Source organism: Penicillium daleae (genome assembly GCF_028827525.1).
Source record: "Penicillium daleae strain IBT 16125 chromosome Unknown utg000005l_segment0_segment0, whole genome shotgun sequence".
NCBI classification, from domain to species: Eukaryota; Fungi; Ascomycota; class Eurotiomycetes; order Eurotiales; family Aspergillaceae; genus Penicillium; species Penicillium daleae.
This window is the reverse complement of record NW_026623153.1, coordinates 2,453,517-2,471,579: the sequence shown is the minus strand read 5'-3', so window position 1 is coordinate 2,471,579 and position 18,063 is coordinate 2,453,517. Positions and strand designations below refer to the sequence as shown.

Here is an 18,063-nt window from a genome sequence, read left to right as displayed (position 1 = left end):
GTCTAGTGCCAATCGATGCAGAACGAGTGCTTCAAAGCTTAATATCTCTCTACGAACGTCGTCGCCCCCCGAATAGCCGGCCAAGCAGCAGATCTAGCCAATTCACACCAAAAACGCCTAAAACCGCGACTCGACTACAAAAGCAAGCTTCGATGCTTAAGGAACTGCTAAAGAAACGGTCAAATAGCCCTCCGATGCCATCGAAAATCATGCTAGATCAGATTATCAAAGGGTGCGCAGTAACGATGCATGACGCAGCGCTTCTTACGCAAGAGAACGCCAATCTACGCGCAGCAAATGAGAAGAAACGCCAGAAACGCAATCGGTAAACTAGGCAGATACCCTCTAAAGGTGGCATATCGGTCGAAGAGCGCCTACAGCTAGCTCAGCAGCTAAATGGGCTAGTTAAAAGTGATGAGGTGGTATCGCATGCGCAGGGCGAATTGCCTATTCAGCTAGATCAGCCGGCTATTAGGGCTCCGCCGAGGTGTAATTGGTGTAGGGAGATTGGCCACAGGACCAATTCATGTAAAAATCGCCATATTTTGCTGAATTAATTGGTGTTGGTTGAGATATGCCGAAAAAAAAATTTGTAATGGGAGTGAGCGTACGGCTCGGCCGTGATTTACCGTTACCTGTATCGTATGTCCGACTACGAATCTATCGTTTTTAATTAAACCAACCGGGTAGAAGTTTGGGTGGGCAGAAAGGCACGGATACCGTTCCACCATCATACTCCTGTCTCTTGGGAATAGCTTCATGAAAGCAAAGTCCGTAACATCCTCCCTTCCATTTCAATATAGTTTCCTAAAATTTCCAACTTTTGAGTACAACATCAAGCAGTATCCAGAAACAGAACCAGAACAAGTGTACAGAACAGTATTAAATTTTAGAATTATGAATGCCAAGAGTAAGATGTTATGCAAAACTGGGTTCAAATTGGGTCTAAACTGGGTTTTCTGGGGCCCCAATCACTGGGTCCGGGTTGGGTTCTGGTTCGTGATCTAGGACCCCAATTTGGGTTTTGCGGAAGCCTAGGCAAAGGATCGATTCGGCCTCCTTTCCCTTTAGTAGCCTACACGAGGAAGCTTCTATAGGTTTAGAGGCTAGGAGGATTTTTAGCGTCGGGATATAGCTTAAGGAACCTAGAAGATAGTTAATCTATAGAACTCTATAGAGGACTAGATACTAACTTGTCAAAGAGTCTTAGTATACGCTTATACTCACGCTCTATACGTAGCAGGACTACCCATCTAATTTCGGAGTTATCGAAGTCGCTAAGGTTTACTACATTATAAGTGTAAGCCAGCATTAGGTCGTTTTTCGTGCTGCGATCGGGTTGAAGCTCGACGGACACAGCCACGGGGTTAGGGAGAAGCGGAAGAGGAAAGGGTTAAGGCAACTAGCGGCGACTGCATAAAGGCAAGCAACATAGTGTCTGTTCCCGCATCGCGAAATCTTCCCCTTGATCAAAATGTACAAAAGTACCTTTTGGGAAGGGCTTCACCCCTCTGGGTGAAGAATATTCATGTGGGTGAACTGCCCCCTGAGGCCGCCTGAAGCTGCCTGAAGCCCGAGGGCTTAAAGCGGCAAGGCGCCCATGACCAAACGATGGGCGCTAGGTGAGCATCGCCATAGAATGGCTGTTGTATGTTTTGATTTTGGATTTTTTAACTCTCATGAAGATATTGCTCTTGTCGCCTTTCTCTTAACTCTCTTCAAGGCCCTTCACCCGAATGCCCTGAATACCCCCTAGGGGTATATCTGAAAGTATGAGTACAATGAATTATTGAAGATGACCCAGCTATGCCAAGTACCAGACTCAACATTGGTCTCATTCTCAACCTGAGCATCTCTTTTTGTTTTGATCTTCTGCCAGCCCATCCCAAATGTAAAAAAGAATGTAGCCGCCGAAGCGCCCACTGATAAATAGAAGGTTTGACCGGTTGCTGTGCTGTAAGCGCTCAACACCCCTGGAAGTTCCTGGCTGCTGACGACATTTCTGAACGATGTTGCTCCTCCTGAAATCACTGCCTCTGCGTTCACATTTGGCGCATACTTGTGGAGACCTTTTTAAGGCCATCATCAAAATCAAGGTTGGCAAAATTTAAGAAGAGCGATCCTCCGAATGTTTGTCCAAAGTCCGCGAGGCAAGTTCCTAATGCGACACGTTCAGGGGGGAGTGCGTTTTGGATGGCAACAATCAGGGGCTAATAAATTGAGTGTGGATATTAGTTCTTCCGCCATGTCAATTATCTCATTCAAGCACGAGGTAACTATAGGTTGAGAAGGAATGAGGTTAAAAATTGCTCACAGTTTGCATTCCACAACAACGACCGAAGCCAGCAATGAATTGGTACATAATCGGTCTCACGAGAGCTGTGTGAGCGTGAACAGTGGATAGCAAGCCTGCACCAATGGCAGTGAGAAGAGCACTGAGGACTGCCCACGGATAGTAATGGCCTGTCTTTCCGACTGTTGAGCTGAGTGTGAGCATATCATTCAGACCAAATTTGATTTAATCTCTCACAGGCATGAGAGAAAGAAAAAGGGTATATGCAGCGGTTATATGCCTGCGACACCAGAAATGATCGCCGTAAGAACCCGTGCAATGATCCCCGGCAACATGTACACACCACTCATTGTGGATGAAGCATTCTTCATGGCCTGGAAATAAATGGGTAGATAGTAAGAGAAGATTACCAAAGATCCGGAAAAGCACCCCATAAAGAAACAAGAGCACCAAATCTTTCTGGTGCTAGCGATCGAACCAGGAATCATAGCGATTGCATCGCCGACGGCACGCCCCCATAACACGAACACAATAAATGCAACTCCCGCACCACAAAACAGGCCAATAGTGTTAGAACTTCTCCAGGCATAAGTTGATCCTCCGAATTCTAGAGCAAGAGAAATAAGGACTGCAAAGCCGGCGAATATCATGAAGCCTACAAGGTCTAGCTTTCTGAGGACGGCCCATATCTTGCGCATTGGCTTCTCGACGAATGCTTCGTCGGTGAGAGATGAATTTCGATTCGGTATATGAATGATGATGATGATGATGAAGGCAGTGACTGCCCCGATAGGGAGATTCACATAGAAGCCTAGTAAAATAATAAGTTAAAAGGCCTTATGGGTCGACAAGCAAAGGACAGCATACACCATCTCCAACTTGGGTGTTGGGTAAATATTCCGCCGAGCAAGGGTCCACATACGATACCAAGTTGGCTGACTGAAGGAAAACGGTAGATGACGACTAGTTTGCGACGAGTGTACCCACCTCATATAACTTACGACCCATCGCGACTCCAATCAAAACTAAGTACTACGTTAGCGCATAGATAGCAATCAGAAGGTTGGTCCAACTAGTATGCACTTCCCTGGTTGCTGATGCATAGGAGCGGCCACCCCAAGAATTGTTAAAGTTCCAATGAGAAGACCGTCATCTTTTGAGACCTAAAATTTGGGTTTGACTAAGGGCTCGACTTTCAAAATCCCCACCTCACCTCTACTTCAAGCACACAAAACAGCAAGCACTTCTGCGTCAACTGACACACCGATGATTATTCCAGTTGAGATACAACGTAAAAATGAAGTTAGTATAGAAGTCATCTCCCGGCGACGCCTTTGTGTTTCTTGACAAAAACCACAGGATGACGGGTCCTAAGGATGCGTTGAATGAGTTCAATTATTACCAACATAATTAAGAGTAGCCGCTACTATATGATCCCTGAATTTATATAAAAAAATCCACTGAAAACATTATAGGAGAGATTCGCTTAGGTCAAAGGGAATACGGTGGTAAAAGATTGTTAGTTCAGATTGATCGGTTCCACCTCTGACAGTTCGAAATAAACTACGGATAACCCGAATATATGGTACATATTTTCACGTTAATCACAACTTAATAGAGCAGGGCTTGTGGCCAAACTGTTCCCGGACATGATCTTCAATCTTCCAGAGAAGGCTCTCTGGCATCTTGGACACAAGTCTCTTGTTTATGGCTATGATGCGGTCAGCCACCTCCTGCCAGTGTATAACATGATCCGTATCCGCAAATCCCTTTCCTCTATGCCATTCAAATCTCTTCACCGGACAGAGCTTGCCATTTTGCTTTCTCACATCTCCATCCACCAGCACAGTGTCGACATCGCGAATGTTCGAGTGGAGAACAATAGCCATAACCGGATCTCGCTGGGCGACGCACGACATAGCCGGACTAAGGGTATCGAATACTACCAGGTCCGCCTTTTTGCCCACTTTGATGCTACCAATCTCCTCCTCCATACACAATGCACGGGCACCCTGAATAGTACCCATGTTGAAAACGTCAGCTGTCTTGTAAGAAAGATCCCTCGGCCACTGGCCATTTCGTATATGAGTCTCGCTCTCTATACCCCTCGCGGTCTGCAAGGCAACACGCATCTCGTTGACCATGCTGCTGCTTGTCGCAGAATGACAATCGACCCCTAGAGAGCAAATTGCATCGATGCCGGGGAGGTCGACGCGGAAGCAGACAGGGGGACCCACAGCCATGGCGAGTTCCGTATTCGGAGTGGCCGAGACAAAGCAATTAGAATCGTGCATCAATTTGACATCGTCTGCGTTGGCGCCGCCAGCATGCGAAAGAACCATGCCTTTTTGGAGAAGACCATAAGACTTCAGCAGGACCGGCAAGCTGTCGTTACCCCGAACAAAATTTTGGATGAAGTGCGAAGTAATGATCTTCGTCCCAAGCGACTTGGCTTTCTCAAAAACACCCAGGACGACCTCTTTGGGAAGATGGTAGAAGTCGAACCCAAGCCCCAACTTTAGTCGGGATCCCGGGTCATTCAGTGGGTGCGAGGTGGCAAGTTGCTCAAAGGTCTGCATCACCCAGTCTGGTAAAGGCTCAGGCGAGAACTTTACCTTTGGTTCGACGGCTGCCAATGTAGCTACTGGGGTGTAGCCGAATATCGAGCGAATACCAGACGATAGGGTGCCTGCAATTGCTGATCCACCTAAATTGATAAATATCAGTAATAGAGTGACCCATCTGAGATTTCTGAGCATACTATGATCTTTAGACCAGTTCATATGGGCATGGTCCAGAGTAGTGGTAGTTCCGGCATCAACAGCCTCCAAGCTTCCAGCTAAATTTGCCCAAAACATATCGTCAACCGTGAGTGCCAGCCCGGCCGCGTGCACTGGAGGTATAAGTTAATATTCACAATTACTTTAATCATCACGATAACGAACCTATTGCCAGATATGGGAAGAGAGCGGTATCTCCAAAAAGTCCCTTTAGCGGTGATTGCCATACGTGATGATGCGTATCGACAAAGCCGGGAGATACGATCTTGTCCGAGCAATCGATGATACGGCAACCATCAGGTGCTGAGATTGAGGCCTCAATCTTGGAGATCCGATCCCCCTCAATTAGAATGTCGGCCTTTTGAGGTAATATACGGTCCTGGTCGTCGTGGACAAGGATGGTTCCCCCTCTTAGGAGCTTTGCGGGCTTGGAAATAGCCGCGGTCCCTCTGAAAAGTGAAGCCATAGTGATGGGATGTGAGGATTGAATAGATGTTGGTTGAAAGATTGGACTGAGAATACTACCTAGCAGAAGTCAAAGTTAAGCGGATTCAGGAGGTATTTTATAATCTTCCCAGTGAAGGCGTCTGCCTCGACTAGAAGCTCTAATGCACCGTGAGGATGGACGTTAACGTTCATGAGATCGGAGATATAATCGGTGCTAAGAACGTAAGTCCGGAGCTGTGTCAACTGTTTCCAGCAACCAATGGTTTAGTATTAGAGAAGGATGCAATTAATACCCATGATTGGATTTGCCGACTGGGACTATTATGAATAGATTCCATTTTGGTTGAATTTGGGTGATAATTATCGACCATGGGTAACGTTACTAGGTCTTAACGTAATCGAGGACTCACGTAACGCCCCTCCGTGTGGGGCGTTACAGCAACTACCCAATCACGTAACGAAAGATAGCGTCATGTGGGAACTTGGAAGCGAAGGCTTTCTTGAAGTTTTCGATGACTCATCTGCTTTGATTGGCCAATAATCCTCCAGAGGGAAAGCTCCATATTCCTATAAAGAGGACTGCAAAGGTCAATAGCCTGACAGATCAGTTTATTCCTCGCCGTACTCAAAAATCTTTACCTGGAACTTTCTTGTCGCCCAAGATGGTGAAAATCGAATTGTTCGAAGTGGATCATGTTCGTGTCCTCATAAAACCATCCGAATAGATCTTCCGTCGAAATGACATGATGTTGATACTAATAGACTTGTACAGTGGATCTTGTCTCGCAGCTCAACCACTGTCAAGCATAATCTCGCACATTCTTATTGTCTTCCTAGATCGATTAGAGATCTGCAACAACTGGCCGGAGATTCCGATGCGGCTACTGAGGCTTTCTCTCAAGTTCTCTCAAAGGCATTGGACTATGGCCCGATGAAAGGGTCCGAACGTCTGCGGTCCAAAATCTCCAAAGGGTACTTGACTGGATCATCCAGTGATTTGTCAATAGAGAATATAATCACGACTCCCGGGGCCTCATTGGCAAATTTCCTCGTCATATTTGCCTTGTTGGGTCCGGGCGATCATGTTATCGTCCAGTATCCCACATATCAGCAGCTCTATTCCCTCCCAAAATCCCTCGGAATAGATGTCAGTCTGTGGGAAACAAAGAAAGATGAAGGCTGGAAACTGGATTTGGAACAACTCAAAGGTCTCATTCGCCCGAATACGAAAATGATCATCATCAAGTGAGCCAGCCCGCCATGATGTCTCCCCTTACCCCACATAAGTTTTAACTTGGAGTTCATATTTTTAGCAATCCACAAAATCCAACTGGTGCAATCATTACCAAATCCACACTGGAAGCCATCGTGGACGTTGCGAGAGACCACTCGATAACAATCTTCAGCGATGAAGTTTACCGTCCGCTCTTCCACTCGATCTCTCCAACAGATCCGGAATACCCTCCTTCAATTCTGTCAATGGGTTACGAAAATACGATTGCCACAAGCTCCTTATCAAAGGCATACTCGTTAGCAGGACTTCGAGTGGGATGGATTGCTTCTCACAGCTCCAAGGTCATCGATCTTTGCGTCAATGCACGGTCTTACGCCCTGATCACTGTCAGCCAGATTGACGAATATCTTGCCTCTTTCACTCTGAGCCCTTCTGTTGGCCAAGGCTTGATCGAAAGGAACGACACGCTCGCAAAACGCAACCTCTACTTGGTACAGTCGTTCATTGATAAAAATAGTTCAGCCTGTGAATGGGTGAGGCCTGTAGGAGGACCTATTGGTTTCATTAGATTTACACGATCCGGTAAGCCTGTTGACGACCTGGAGTTGTGCACTGCTCTCCTACAGAAAAGGGGAGTTCTCCTTGTGCCGGGGCGGAAATGCTTCGGAGATGGAGTTAACTTCTCTGGTTATGTACGTCTTGGATTCGGGGGTGACACAGGCGAGCTCGAGGTAGCCTTGGATGCCTTGCAACTTTTCCTTCAAGAAGATTATTCAGATGTGCCCTTATCCACTGGACCTTAGGTTTGTGGGCTTCAATTTCATATCTGTCAATGTTACCTTGATTGTTATCCATAGTTCTGTACGCTATCACACAGTTAGGAAATTGATCATGTCACTAAAAGGCTGGTGCAAAGGAGGGGTGTTTCAAATACAGTGCCCATTCATTAGTATTTGCACTATGGTACTTCCGAGCAACACCGCCATTTATCTACCGCCTGCCTTTAGTATACCTTTACTACTTCAACAGCAAGACACGCTACGCACTAACGAGCTACCATTCTCCCTTTTGTTCTATTCTCTATCTAGTACTGCCTTACTGTATACCGCAGGGATAAAGGTTGACACACGAGATAATAGGGAACTTTATGTGGGAAGTGAGATTCGACCGGCAGAATAACAGTGGGCGTCTTGGCATGCCAAAGTACAAAGTAAAAATACTAATGAAGCTTGACTGTAGAGCTACTGTAGCAGAAAAGCCTTGGCAAGTGAGGGGACTTTGTACTGGAAGTGGTACAGCACGCGGTTGGTTTTTGGGTGGTGGGGGGAAGGTTCGTAAAATACGATACAGCCTGTGTGACTACCCTTGTGAACCTGTTAGTCTATTGGATTGTGGGGCAATAATACGTGCATGTATGAAAGGAACTAATTGGATAATTGTTAAGAAAATCATCTAAAGCCCATTTGTCGGAGGACATCCGTGCCTTAGCGAGCCACCCGCTCCGTTTTCGCGTTACAGTACAGACACCCGAAAGTCTGTCATGTGGCAAACCCATTGCCGTATACGAGCATTGCCAAAAAAAAAAAGCTCTCTAGTCCCCCGCTAACGTCGCACACACCAAACGGAAAGTCTCGAGAATGATAGGACACCATCAAGAGAACCAGAAGCCGGATCCTGAAGGTGTAGAGAGAAAGTAAGTCTGAACATTGGCAGGAGTGGTTCATGTATTCTAAACACCCGGTCTAGAAGAACTCGCAATCGCTTGTCACAGCGTGCCTACCGTCGCAGACATGCCGAGTATGTGAGGGAACTCCGGAAATGCGTTGAAGATGCCAAAACGCCGGAAAGTGAAGCGTTAAAGCAGATGCGGAGAGAAAATCGACATTTACGAAAGCAACTGGTTGAGCTTCAGTCAAAGTTAACCGCGCTCGCTGAAACAATAAAAGTCATGGCTGGCTCAGTATCAAATGTATTAGACAAATGTTCCGCCGAGGGATCAAGTGATGAGGCTGTTGATATTGAGTCTTCTAGTGAGCCGAGCGGAAATGAACCTGAAGGTCACATCTTCAACTCTGAACTCGACACCTCGGCTGTGTACTGCTCCGTTGGCGCGGCAGAGGATCCTGGGATGCCTTTTGTCGAGCCTTTGGCAACCATCACTCATCCCGCCCAATTTTTTCAAAATCCCGGTCATCTGGAAACACCCTGTGACGGTGCCGGCTGGGATGCAATTTCAAGCGATTCGAGTTTTCTGCTACTACCTCAGATCCCGAATATCTGGAGTCATGAGTACCAGATGGGCTTGCAGCCGTACATGAGAGCTCTATCTTCATCTCAAAGTACAAGTCTCATACTTGGCAAAGCTTGGGTTGAGACCAACTCTCCATTTTCGGATCATATATCTACCCTTCGGCACTTGTTACGAACAAAGATAGGGCAGATCGGGCCCCAAGTGAAACAATACGAAATGTACTTCCGCCCGAGATGATATCTTCAGAGTGCCACGTTGCTAACATTGAAACAGGCTTTATCGACAAGTCCTTGCAGCACTGGGTCTTTTTAACAGTCTCACAAGACCTGCAGCCATGGAATGGTATGCAAAAACACGATTTTACCATATCGTCGACTTGACTACCTGGCAATTACATCCTTCCCCAGAGCTCTTAAATAGAGTTGAAAAGCAGTATCGACCAACAATGTTGCAGTTACGGAACCAGCACCCTGCGATCATTGACTGGATACCTTTTCCAGCTCTAAGAGATCGGCTGATTCGTCTCCACTCTGCAAACCCTCTGATCGATCAAATTTTCTGTGATGTAGTTAGCAGTTATGTCGTTGAAGCCTGTATGGCGGATTTGGTCTTGGATGCCTCCGCAACCAGAGTCTACGTCCGGGTTACCGATGTTGCTATAAGCGCCGCCGGCACGGAAAATAAAGACATCGATCCTGCTACAATACTTCCGGCTCCCGACGTGTCAAGTTTGTTTTTGGTTGCTGATTGTGCCCAAGCAGTTTTCAAGCTGCTGAATATGAACCACGGGGTTTCACACTACAAACTCGACCCTTCATTTTTTGGCACTTATCCAGAGCTTTTCGACCCGGAGAATGATATTGTGGCACAGGGGTTTCCTTTAAGACCAAATAACCAAACAATTTTGCCTTCCCCCAGTCGTCTAAATGATCTGACATTTCAGATATATCGGAGCTTTCTGGAATTCCACACCTTGGCCCCTCTTTGAACCATACCTGAACCAATCTTTCCAACAAGCATTATTATTTGAAGACCTTGATATGGCACAAACGAAGACAAGAAAATAGAAATCCGAGTCCGGACTTTTGCCGGATCAATAGTCTGTCATCATGCTTCATTATTTCATATGAATACCAACGCGTGGCTATCGTTGTTCTTCCATTTGCATCAATACCCTCTATTACGTCGTACTGTGTCGTCTGTCTTCATCTCTATTTTGTTCGGATTGAATTTAGAGATGACTTTCCCTTGTGGCTGGTATCGGATACAACTTCTCCTTTTCTGCCAGCTGGCCGCTATCACTGGTAACCGTCCCGGGGCGCTACTGAAACTCTGCTTCCGGGATCTCAAGTTGACATTGATTCGGGATTCAAACGGAGGACGTCCTCGACTTTTCATCTACTTGAGACCGGAATTCACAAAAGCATTTCTTAGTGAAAAAGAATCGTAACATCTACTCGCTAAGCTATTCCTTACGCTTGCCTTGCCCCGTTTAGTTTTATACGTCTCTACGTCCTCTTGCTTATCATTTTTCTACTAGAGACGCGTTTCCAATTCTAGAAATTACCTGTTATGATATTTTGCACTATGAGGCTATTCCTATGTTGAGGCCTTAGGCTTCAGGCCTCCAAGGATCACCAACCATGAATATATTGGTTCGGTGATCTACCATCACCCTTTCCCCGCTGCTCCTACGGAGGATAGTCATCCGCTTCCCTGCATGTCTACCCCTCCTTCGAAAGAGGGGCTTACTGTATATAAGGCCCAGCGGTAAACGGGGTAAAGGGGCCCTCTAAGAAACAGTCTCTGTTACAATCTGACTTAGTGCTTTGCTCTCCTACCTAGTTGACAGGCTTTCTACCCTGCAAGTAGACTATATCTTTACATTACCTTTAATCCTACGTTAGTCCTTAGTCCTTACGTCTTTCTCCTAGGTATTCTATTTAGAATTAGCGTATTCAAAAGTCTGTCTAACGTTAGCCCTATACTATACTACCCTAAGAAATTATACCGTCTTCGGGTCCTATATAGACTTTGTAAATAGGAATTAAAGTTAAAAGATGATATCCTCGATTAGTATATATTTTACTAAGCTTTATAAGAGGCGGATAGGATTAGATTCGTACTAGAAAAGCTACTTACCTACGGATAGCTTAGCTATAGAATAAAAAGAGGTAGTGAGATTACTAGCTTTGCGGAAGTCGCGAAGCCGTATTGCCTCTAATATAGTGCTAGAAAAGCGTTTAACGATAGTTATAAGTAATACTGTATTAAGAGTGTATTAGGAGAATTTTAGGCTAACACCGTCCTCTTAATTAGCGGATATATCGAATAAACTTTAGAACGTTATACTATAGCACGTAAATATTAATACTTTTATATAGCACTATAGTATAGGTATCTACGTAGATACGTAGGCTATTATCTAGAGCTTACCTGCTAAGAAATAACTTATATAGTTTGCCTGCTCGATAAGTCAGTCTATCGATCTCTATAGGCCCTACCGGCTTAAGGATTTAAGCTATATTAACGATATCCCCTGCGTGCGTGCCCTAGAAGACACGAAACAGGCAAGAAAGCGTATTTAAGACGTTAAGATATATACCTATAAAGATATAGAGACCGTATTTTAACAAGAGTTCGGTAATAACCTATAGAGTATAACTCTTTCTAGAACCGTCCGTAAGTAGAGGAAGACTTAGGAGAAAAGCCTAAAAGATTTACGTTAAAAATTCTATTATATAGACGAGTAGTATAATCGCGTAGTAAAGTATCTACGAAACGAGAAGAGGCGGTCAAGGAACTACTTAATTCGTGAGAACCTAGATTAGTATAAGAATAAGTAGCTAGTGATCGATAGCGAGCAGCAACCTTCTAGAAAGGTTATCGACGAAGAAGTTATAGGTACGTTATAGCAAACTAGCTATATAACACCGTAGTATATAATACTTATTAATAGTATCCTAACTATACCGGGTATAACGGTCGCGAAAGAATACGAACGCCGTATTACCACAATTAATATAGTGATTATAGTCTATAATACGGAAGAGGGTACTCCCTCACGGCCTTATGCGCCGTAAAAACGCTCCGTCGATGCTATTAATATACTACCTGCTTCTCCTCTACCTAAGAGACAAAACTCTACCCCTTTAGATAAGAGTAACGATAGGTTTTCTTAAGCTATCGCTTCTGTTTACGTCAAATCTCAAGAAGAGAGACTAACGATATACTTTATATGTCTTAGTAATGCTAAAATGCCAGAAAGTAAACGCCTGAAAATGTACAAAAATCCCGGGTCCCTTAGCCGACACTTCGTCAACAAACATATCAAGCCGTTCCCTAGTGATATACACTGTGAGTGCAACATTTGCGGGAAAAATCTGATGTCAAAATCGGCACTCCTGAACCATGCGCAAGGAGTGAATGGAATTGTCTCCTGCTTACCTTTGCCGGCTCTTGGTCTACCCCTCTCATAAATAGTCGAGGTTTCTTGGTTAAATGTGTCTTGCAAAGCGAGGCCACGCGTGAACAGCATACTGATATTTGGTCGCACAATTCTTGATTTTGAGAAAAGTCCACAATAACCACTCGTAGTCAAGATATTTAATAACGCCTCATATAACAAAGGGAGAACGGCAGGTTCCTCGACGGAAAAAAGCAGCGTATTCAGGTGAAGGCAAAAGTTGGATACCCAGGAAGATAAACAGGGCGGCCACTTCATTGAGACACTCTTTATCATCTTACCTGAAATTCCACTTTGACTGCATTGTGTAAATTTTCGGTAGGGGTGACCGACCTCCTTTCTTAGCAGCTTTGTCTCCTCCCAACCAATCTTTTGGAAATCGCTTAGGTCCTGTGCTACCAAATAGCGAGGTGCCCGATTCGTGTATGGCTAGCGTATGGTTTCCATGGCCCGTCCTAGGATGCGCGCTATCTGGAGTAGCGAAATTGCGTGTCTTGGGAGGAAATCGCGGCCGGTCCTACATTGAGTTCGATCGGAAGAAACGGCCTGACCTGCGATGGTTGGAGACGAGGGGAAATTGTGGACTGTCCTACGATGAGCTTGGCCTTACAGAAGGAGGGAACTCGTGGTCAGTCTCGGGATCGGGAGCGCAGACGGAAAACTGTGGACCGCCTCAGGATGCGCTCTATCCGGAGTAACGCAAGTGCGTGGTAGACTTGAGAGAGCGGCAACATGTATACCTTTATTAGAGGTTCTCATGTAGATTAAGTCTGAGTTGAAATACTTGAACTCTAGTTTTACCTCGTGTGCAAAGATTCCATAAAAGATCTGAAACTTTGCCTACCCTCGGATCGCCTATTCATCCCGTTGCCGCCGCGTTCATTGGCGACATCTTCAGCCCGTCGAAAATTTCCGATGGAATGGTTGCACCAGTAGGGGCAGAATCTGAACATGATAGCCGGACGCAGAGGCAACGTCCGAGCAGCTTGGGCATCAAATGCATATGCGAGGCGGTCGTTGAGGAGTTTCTTGACCGACTCTGGAGACTCCCTGTGGAAGTCTTGCTTCCTAGTAATGTATCCGTTGGGTTTAGATTCGCATTTCTCTGCAAAATCGAAAAAGGCATTCAGTCTCGTCTCGTCGGATACATCGACAATCTGAATGCAGGCATCACCGAGAAGTCCAAACAATCCTGTCTTCGCCGCATTCTCGAATGTGGTATGCACTACGATGACACGCATCACAATGACTCCGTGTTGTAATTTCCTGAGCGCCCCAATCCTTTCTTCAATGTAGACATCGCCATCGCACGTATTATCAAGATAATCAAACATGAAAGAGCCTCCGCGAGCCTTGGCCGCACTCCAAGCTAAATGGTCGAGAGCACTTCCGTCACCCCAGTATCCAGCACTGTAGGCCGGTGTCCAATTCAAGTGTATCGTGTCACGAGAGGGGTCGATCCATGTTTTGTCAACGCGGATATTGGAATTCCACGGCACCTCTTCTGGGGTCGAACCCTCCTTGCGAAAATGCCCAGCTTCAAAGGCGACAAGACGCGACTCGCGGCATACACGGCTGATCATTGGCGCGCGTCGGTTGAGATTGGTCGTTTGCTGCACCTTGCATGGCGGCGGATCAGGACCGAAGACGCCACCATCATCCCATGGATAGTCTATTTCAACGACTCGGTTTGGGAGACATTCACGCCATATGGCAAGTCTTAGTTCCACGGGCAGCCGGGAGAAGCAATGAAAGTCTTGAGTGTCGTTTTCCATTCAGTCAAGATGGTTGGTGGGATATTGGAGGGCAAGTTTGAGAAACTCAAGATTCTTAGGGCGCGGCACGGCACCCTTTATTTAGCGCCGATAATCTCGCCGCGCTAGCGCCAGGGAAATGGTTAACAGAATCCGCTAGTGGGCGGGTCCCTCATGTGTAAAAAAAGCCGCCCTACGATCCTACCCTGTTAAGCACCAGTCGCCGAATGTGGGAGATTCTCCCCTTTTGCGATCCGTTAAGCAGCCAGAGGGGTATCCGAAGCGATGGATCATTTTTATCTCTCAGTCTTGGGCCCCTGGTTGACCGCTTTCTTTCTGCCATCACTGCTGTCGCCTCAGGCAGATCTTAGCTGGTCTCGCAGCAGCACTGGTGGATACCGGAGAAAGGAGTTAGTTAGGTTAGTTACAATAGACCCGCCGAGATTAGTCATTATGATGCCCACATAAATTGCCAGCTAGGGGCAATAGCAATTCAGACTTGTTGATATCCTATTGGTGCACTCTATGACTCTCAATCGTTCTGCCACGTGACACCTGTGTGTATTTACAATCCCAATCGACATCATAACGTGACTGCGTAACGAGTTGGCTGGCCCTGTCGGCAATGAGCACGTGTACAAAACCAGCCAACGCATGACGAAGGCACCATACCTCTTTCAATCACCCATCCAATGGCCTCCTCCATGCGATATCCGAGCCACTCGACGCCCGATCCGGATCGATCCATCAAAAATGTAGGCCAACATCCTCCCCGGCAACACTGGTGTCTCGGATTGGATTCTCCGCAGAGTAGAGCGCCCCTTGTGCTACGGTACCTATACTAGAGTCGGGCCTGGTCGCGATTCATATCTGGTCCGACCCATTCTTGGGCCAGTTGTACTAACCTTTGGTGGACTAGAATAGCTTTCCGATGCCGTGATGTGCACTCTTTTGTTCTGAACCTCGGTATATATTACCTTGTCAGCAAAACGCATCTCTTCCACCAATATTGAGCCTTTAAATCAAGATTGGAGTTCTTTATTATTGAAACCCGTTTGAAAGCATGAGGACGAAGAATGAAGAGGAGAGGGTTTCTGCCCCCTTAAGTAATATGATGCTAGCATAAGTAAGTCGTGGTTCGCTAGGTAGCTGTTCCAAATACCTCTCTTCAAGGTCACTGTTTTAAACCGCTAGAATCATGAGACCAGTACCGCTCTACGGGCAAGCAACTGTGACTGAATGCCAATCTAGGCTTCCTGTTGGCTGTTTGAGTCTAACTCAAGCAACTAGTAAATTGTAGGGATTTAGCTGTATACAATCGACGAATCATGGCTCGAAAGGTAGTTCCAGAGTCGCGATACTGAACTGCCAACAAGCGTCTGGCCAATGAGCGTACAGTACCCAGCCCGGACCACCAAATTCAATTGGTACTTCCGAACCGTGGTAAAGTACATACCTTTCATGTGTACAGTAGTACGCAAAAGTCTCTGACCACCTGCCAGCTCACCGTGTCAAACAATACTTCGAATCAGTTTCGCTGTTGAAGACCTTGAAGATCTCAAAGCAGACTTGACGCAAGGCATTGAATCGCTTCGCGAGGTTTTCCCTGATAGATCCGAATACGATAAATTGTCGAATTTAGCTTGCAAGATCATCTACCATTTTAAAACAACTTATGTTAGAAGCCCGAGTAGAAGGCCATTGGGAGCTGGAGAAAATCTGCGGGTCTAGTCCAGCATTACAGGGGTGTGGTGTGCTTGTAAGGCGGCTTGCATAGCGTCCCCGAAGTTCGGGAAATGACAATCGGGGACCGCCACCTAAAAATATATGGCACCGCTAGGGGGAAAAAACTCAAGTTAGGTCGGGAATATCGGACGCTTATTCGAGGGAATAGCCCTGTTGGTCAGATCATTTCGAGCTGTGGCACGATAGCATCCCTGCTATAGGGACACACTTGTTACGGGCGCTGTTGTTAATATATAGAGAACACACATCAATCGAGACCTATCGCTTATAGATTTTATAGACATCGTTGAAAAAATCAGAAATAAGAGAGCCACTGAAATAGATCATGGATATTCTTATCGTCGGCGCGGGAATTGCTGGCCTCGGCGCTGGAGTTGCTCTACGCAGAGCAGGTCACAGAGTGACGGTTTGCACATCCCAATCGTTCTAACAAGTTATTACACTTCCGAAAATTCTAATATGCTTCAAGATCCTCGAACAATCTTCATTGCTGCATGAAGTAGGCGCAGCCATTACTATTAAGCCCAATGCCTCGCGCGTCCTCAAATCATGGGACTTTGTTCCGGAAAAATCTGGCATGGTGACTCTGCGTGGGATGACTCTCATCGACGGCACCAACATGAAGACTCTGATACCTACCTATTACAAGGATTGCGAATCGACCTGGGGTTTGCCTATGTATGCTGTTCACCGTGTTGATCTGCACACTCAACTAAGAGAGCTTGCGACTCAACCTGAAGGGCCAGGATGTCCCTGCGAGGTGCGCGTGCGAGCCAAAGCCGTTGACTACGACGCGCGCAACGGAACAGTCACTACTGAAGATGGCGAAGTCCTGCAAGCTGATCTTGTTGTAGCGGCAGATGGGATTCATTCTACTGCCGTCAGGCATGTCCTTGAAGACGACCAGGTTGTTCAGGCTGGTGATACCGGTTGGGCGTGTATGCGATGGCTGGTTCCAAGAGATGAGATACTATCAGACCCTGAAACAGCACATATGATTGTCGACTCAGCCACAAGATATTTCACGGCGGCAGAGGGTGCGGCTGGTCTGGTGTGGTATCCGTGTAGAAAGTGCGTCCTGCCTTCCTGATTCGATATCCTGGTCGCAATATTATCGATTCGCGCCGATGTTTAACAACATACGCTGACGATATCCTTTAGTAATGAGGTGCAAAACTTTTTGTACCTTTCTAGGGAATTCGATACTTCTCATGTCGGTGAAGGTAAGGTTGGGGGCAGAAAACAGTCCCGGTTGTCTAAGCCTCTCAAAAATGATCTATTTCTAACATGAACTAGATTTCCGGGCGATGGTCGACCAAAGCATGCCCCTAGAATATGCGCAAAAGCACTTTTCCCCGGCCCTGCACAGTGTGATCAAGTAAGTCTTGAACCCCCGCGATAGGTTCTTGTGCCGCGAGAACTATATTTTTGTTAACATATCCGGGCTAGAAAAGCTAGAGACGTGAAGTTCTGGAAACTGATTGCCAGGGGGCCGATCCCCAAGTGGCACAAGGACCGATTAGTCTTGATCGGAGATGCAGCCCATCCAATGCTGACCTGTAAGTTCAAATCATGCTTCTGGGTTTTCATTTATCCAGTACCCAAATGGCCAGTCGTTAGGTCTGGTAGTAACATGTCGACAGTCCAGGGCCAAGGTGGCGGACAAGCCATCGAAGACGGTGCCGCTCTCGGTATACTATTCGACCAAGTTCATGAAAAAGGTGCCATCGAAGAGAGACTGCAGCTCTTTGAGCAAGTTCGCCGGAACAGAGGCTCTGCGTTGCAAATTCTTTCCAACACGAACCCGCCAGCATCGCAAAGCGTTCGTGATGCTGCTGCCGCGTATCTTCCGGCTGGTACGAGGCTTGATTCTACAGATGATATTAACGACTATGTCTTTTCGTTTGATGTGATCGGAGAATGCAAGGCAGTTCTTGCTACTGCCTAATTTCGTATCCTAGGAGTAGAAAGAAATGATGTTTATGGCAGTTACCTAAATTAATCAAGGGTTTGCGAATATTGCATGACACGGTGCGAAAATACATCACGGAACCACTTCAGGCCGGGAAGCTGTCACAGCCTACCCAGCCAC

At 46.4% G+C, this 18,063-nt stretch overlaps 8 protein-coding genes across 8 annotated transcripts; 4 read left to right on the top strand and 4 right to left on the bottom strand.

Annotated features, from left to right (window-relative positions):
• Positions 1-1,752: 1,752 nt before the first annotated feature.
• N7458_005093 (Major facilitator superfamily domaingeneral substrate transporter) lies at positions 1,753-2,497 on the bottom strand (the record flags this gene model as incomplete). The annotated part of the gene is made up of 3 exons (XM_056908475.1): positions 1,753-2,036; positions 2,060-2,210; positions 2,315-2,497. 3 exons carry the CDS (start codon positions 2,495-2,497, stop codon positions 1,753-1,755), a joined length of 618 nt encoding a protein of 205 aa, XP_056767093.1.
• Positions 2,498-2,565: 68 nt separating this feature from the next.
• Positions 2,566-3,316, bottom strand: N7458_005092 (Major facilitator superfamily domaingeneral substrate transporter; the record flags this gene model as incomplete). Its single annotated transcript, XM_056908474.1, has 2 exons — positions 2,566-3,104; positions 3,295-3,316. 2 exons carry the CDS (start codon positions 3,314-3,316, stop codon positions 2,566-2,568), a joined length of 561 nt encoding a protein of 186 aa, XP_056767092.1.
• A 581-nt stretch (positions 3,317-3,897) lies between these two features.
• N7458_005091 (uncharacterized protein) lies at positions 3,898-5,539 on the bottom strand (the record flags this gene model as incomplete). Its single annotated transcript, XM_056908473.1, has 3 exons — positions 3,898-5,000; positions 5,055-5,186; positions 5,239-5,539. The coding sequence occupies 3 exons, from the start codon at positions 5,537-5,539 to the stop codon at positions 3,898-3,900; spliced, it is 1,536 nt and encodes a 511-aa protein (XP_056767091.1).
• Positions 5,540-6,182: 643 nt separating this feature from the next.
• N7458_005090 (putative aminotransferase) lies at positions 6,183-7,557 on the top strand (the record flags this gene model as incomplete). The annotated part of the gene is made up of 3 exons (XM_056908472.1): positions 6,183-6,215; positions 6,293-6,765; positions 6,834-7,557. 3 exons carry the CDS (start codon positions 6,183-6,185, stop codon positions 7,555-7,557), a joined length of 1,230 nt encoding a protein of 409 aa, XP_056767090.1.
• Positions 7,558-8,391: 834 nt separating this feature from the next.
• On the top strand, positions 8,392-9,993 carry N7458_005089 (bZIP transcription factor; the record flags this gene model as incomplete). Its single annotated transcript, XM_056908471.1, has 3 exons — positions 8,392-8,447; positions 8,501-9,064; positions 9,279-9,993. 3 exons carry the CDS (start codon positions 8,392-8,394, stop codon positions 9,991-9,993), a joined length of 1,335 nt encoding a protein of 444 aa, XP_056767089.1.
• A 249-nt stretch (positions 9,994-10,242) lies between these two features.
• On the top strand, positions 10,243-11,593 carry N7458_005088 (uncharacterized protein; the record flags this gene model as incomplete). The annotated part of the gene is made up of 2 exons (XM_056908470.1): positions 10,243-10,451; positions 11,503-11,593. 2 exons carry the CDS (start codon positions 10,243-10,245, stop codon positions 11,591-11,593), a joined length of 300 nt encoding a protein of 99 aa, XP_056767088.1.
• A 1,675-nt stretch (positions 11,594-13,268) lies between these two features.
• On the bottom strand, positions 13,269-14,246 carry N7458_005087 (2EXR domain-containing protein; the record flags this gene model as incomplete). The annotated part of the gene is made up of 1 exon (XM_056908469.1): positions 13,269-14,246. One exon carries the CDS (start codon positions 14,244-14,246, stop codon positions 13,269-13,271), a length of 978 nt encoding a protein of 325 aa, XP_056767087.1.
• Positions 14,247-16,296: 2,050 nt separating this feature from the next.
• On the top strand, positions 16,297-17,919 carry N7458_005086 (FAD-dependent oxidoreductase; the record flags this gene model as incomplete). The annotated part of the gene is made up of 7 exons (XM_056908468.1): positions 16,297-16,377; positions 16,441-16,909; positions 16,961-17,042; positions 17,133-17,194; positions 17,268-17,349; positions 17,421-17,530; positions 17,615-17,919. The coding sequence occupies 7 exons, from the start codon at positions 16,297-16,299 to the stop codon at positions 17,917-17,919; spliced, it is 1,191 nt and encodes a 396-aa protein (XP_056767086.1).
• Positions 17,920-18,063: the final 144 nt, after the last annotated feature.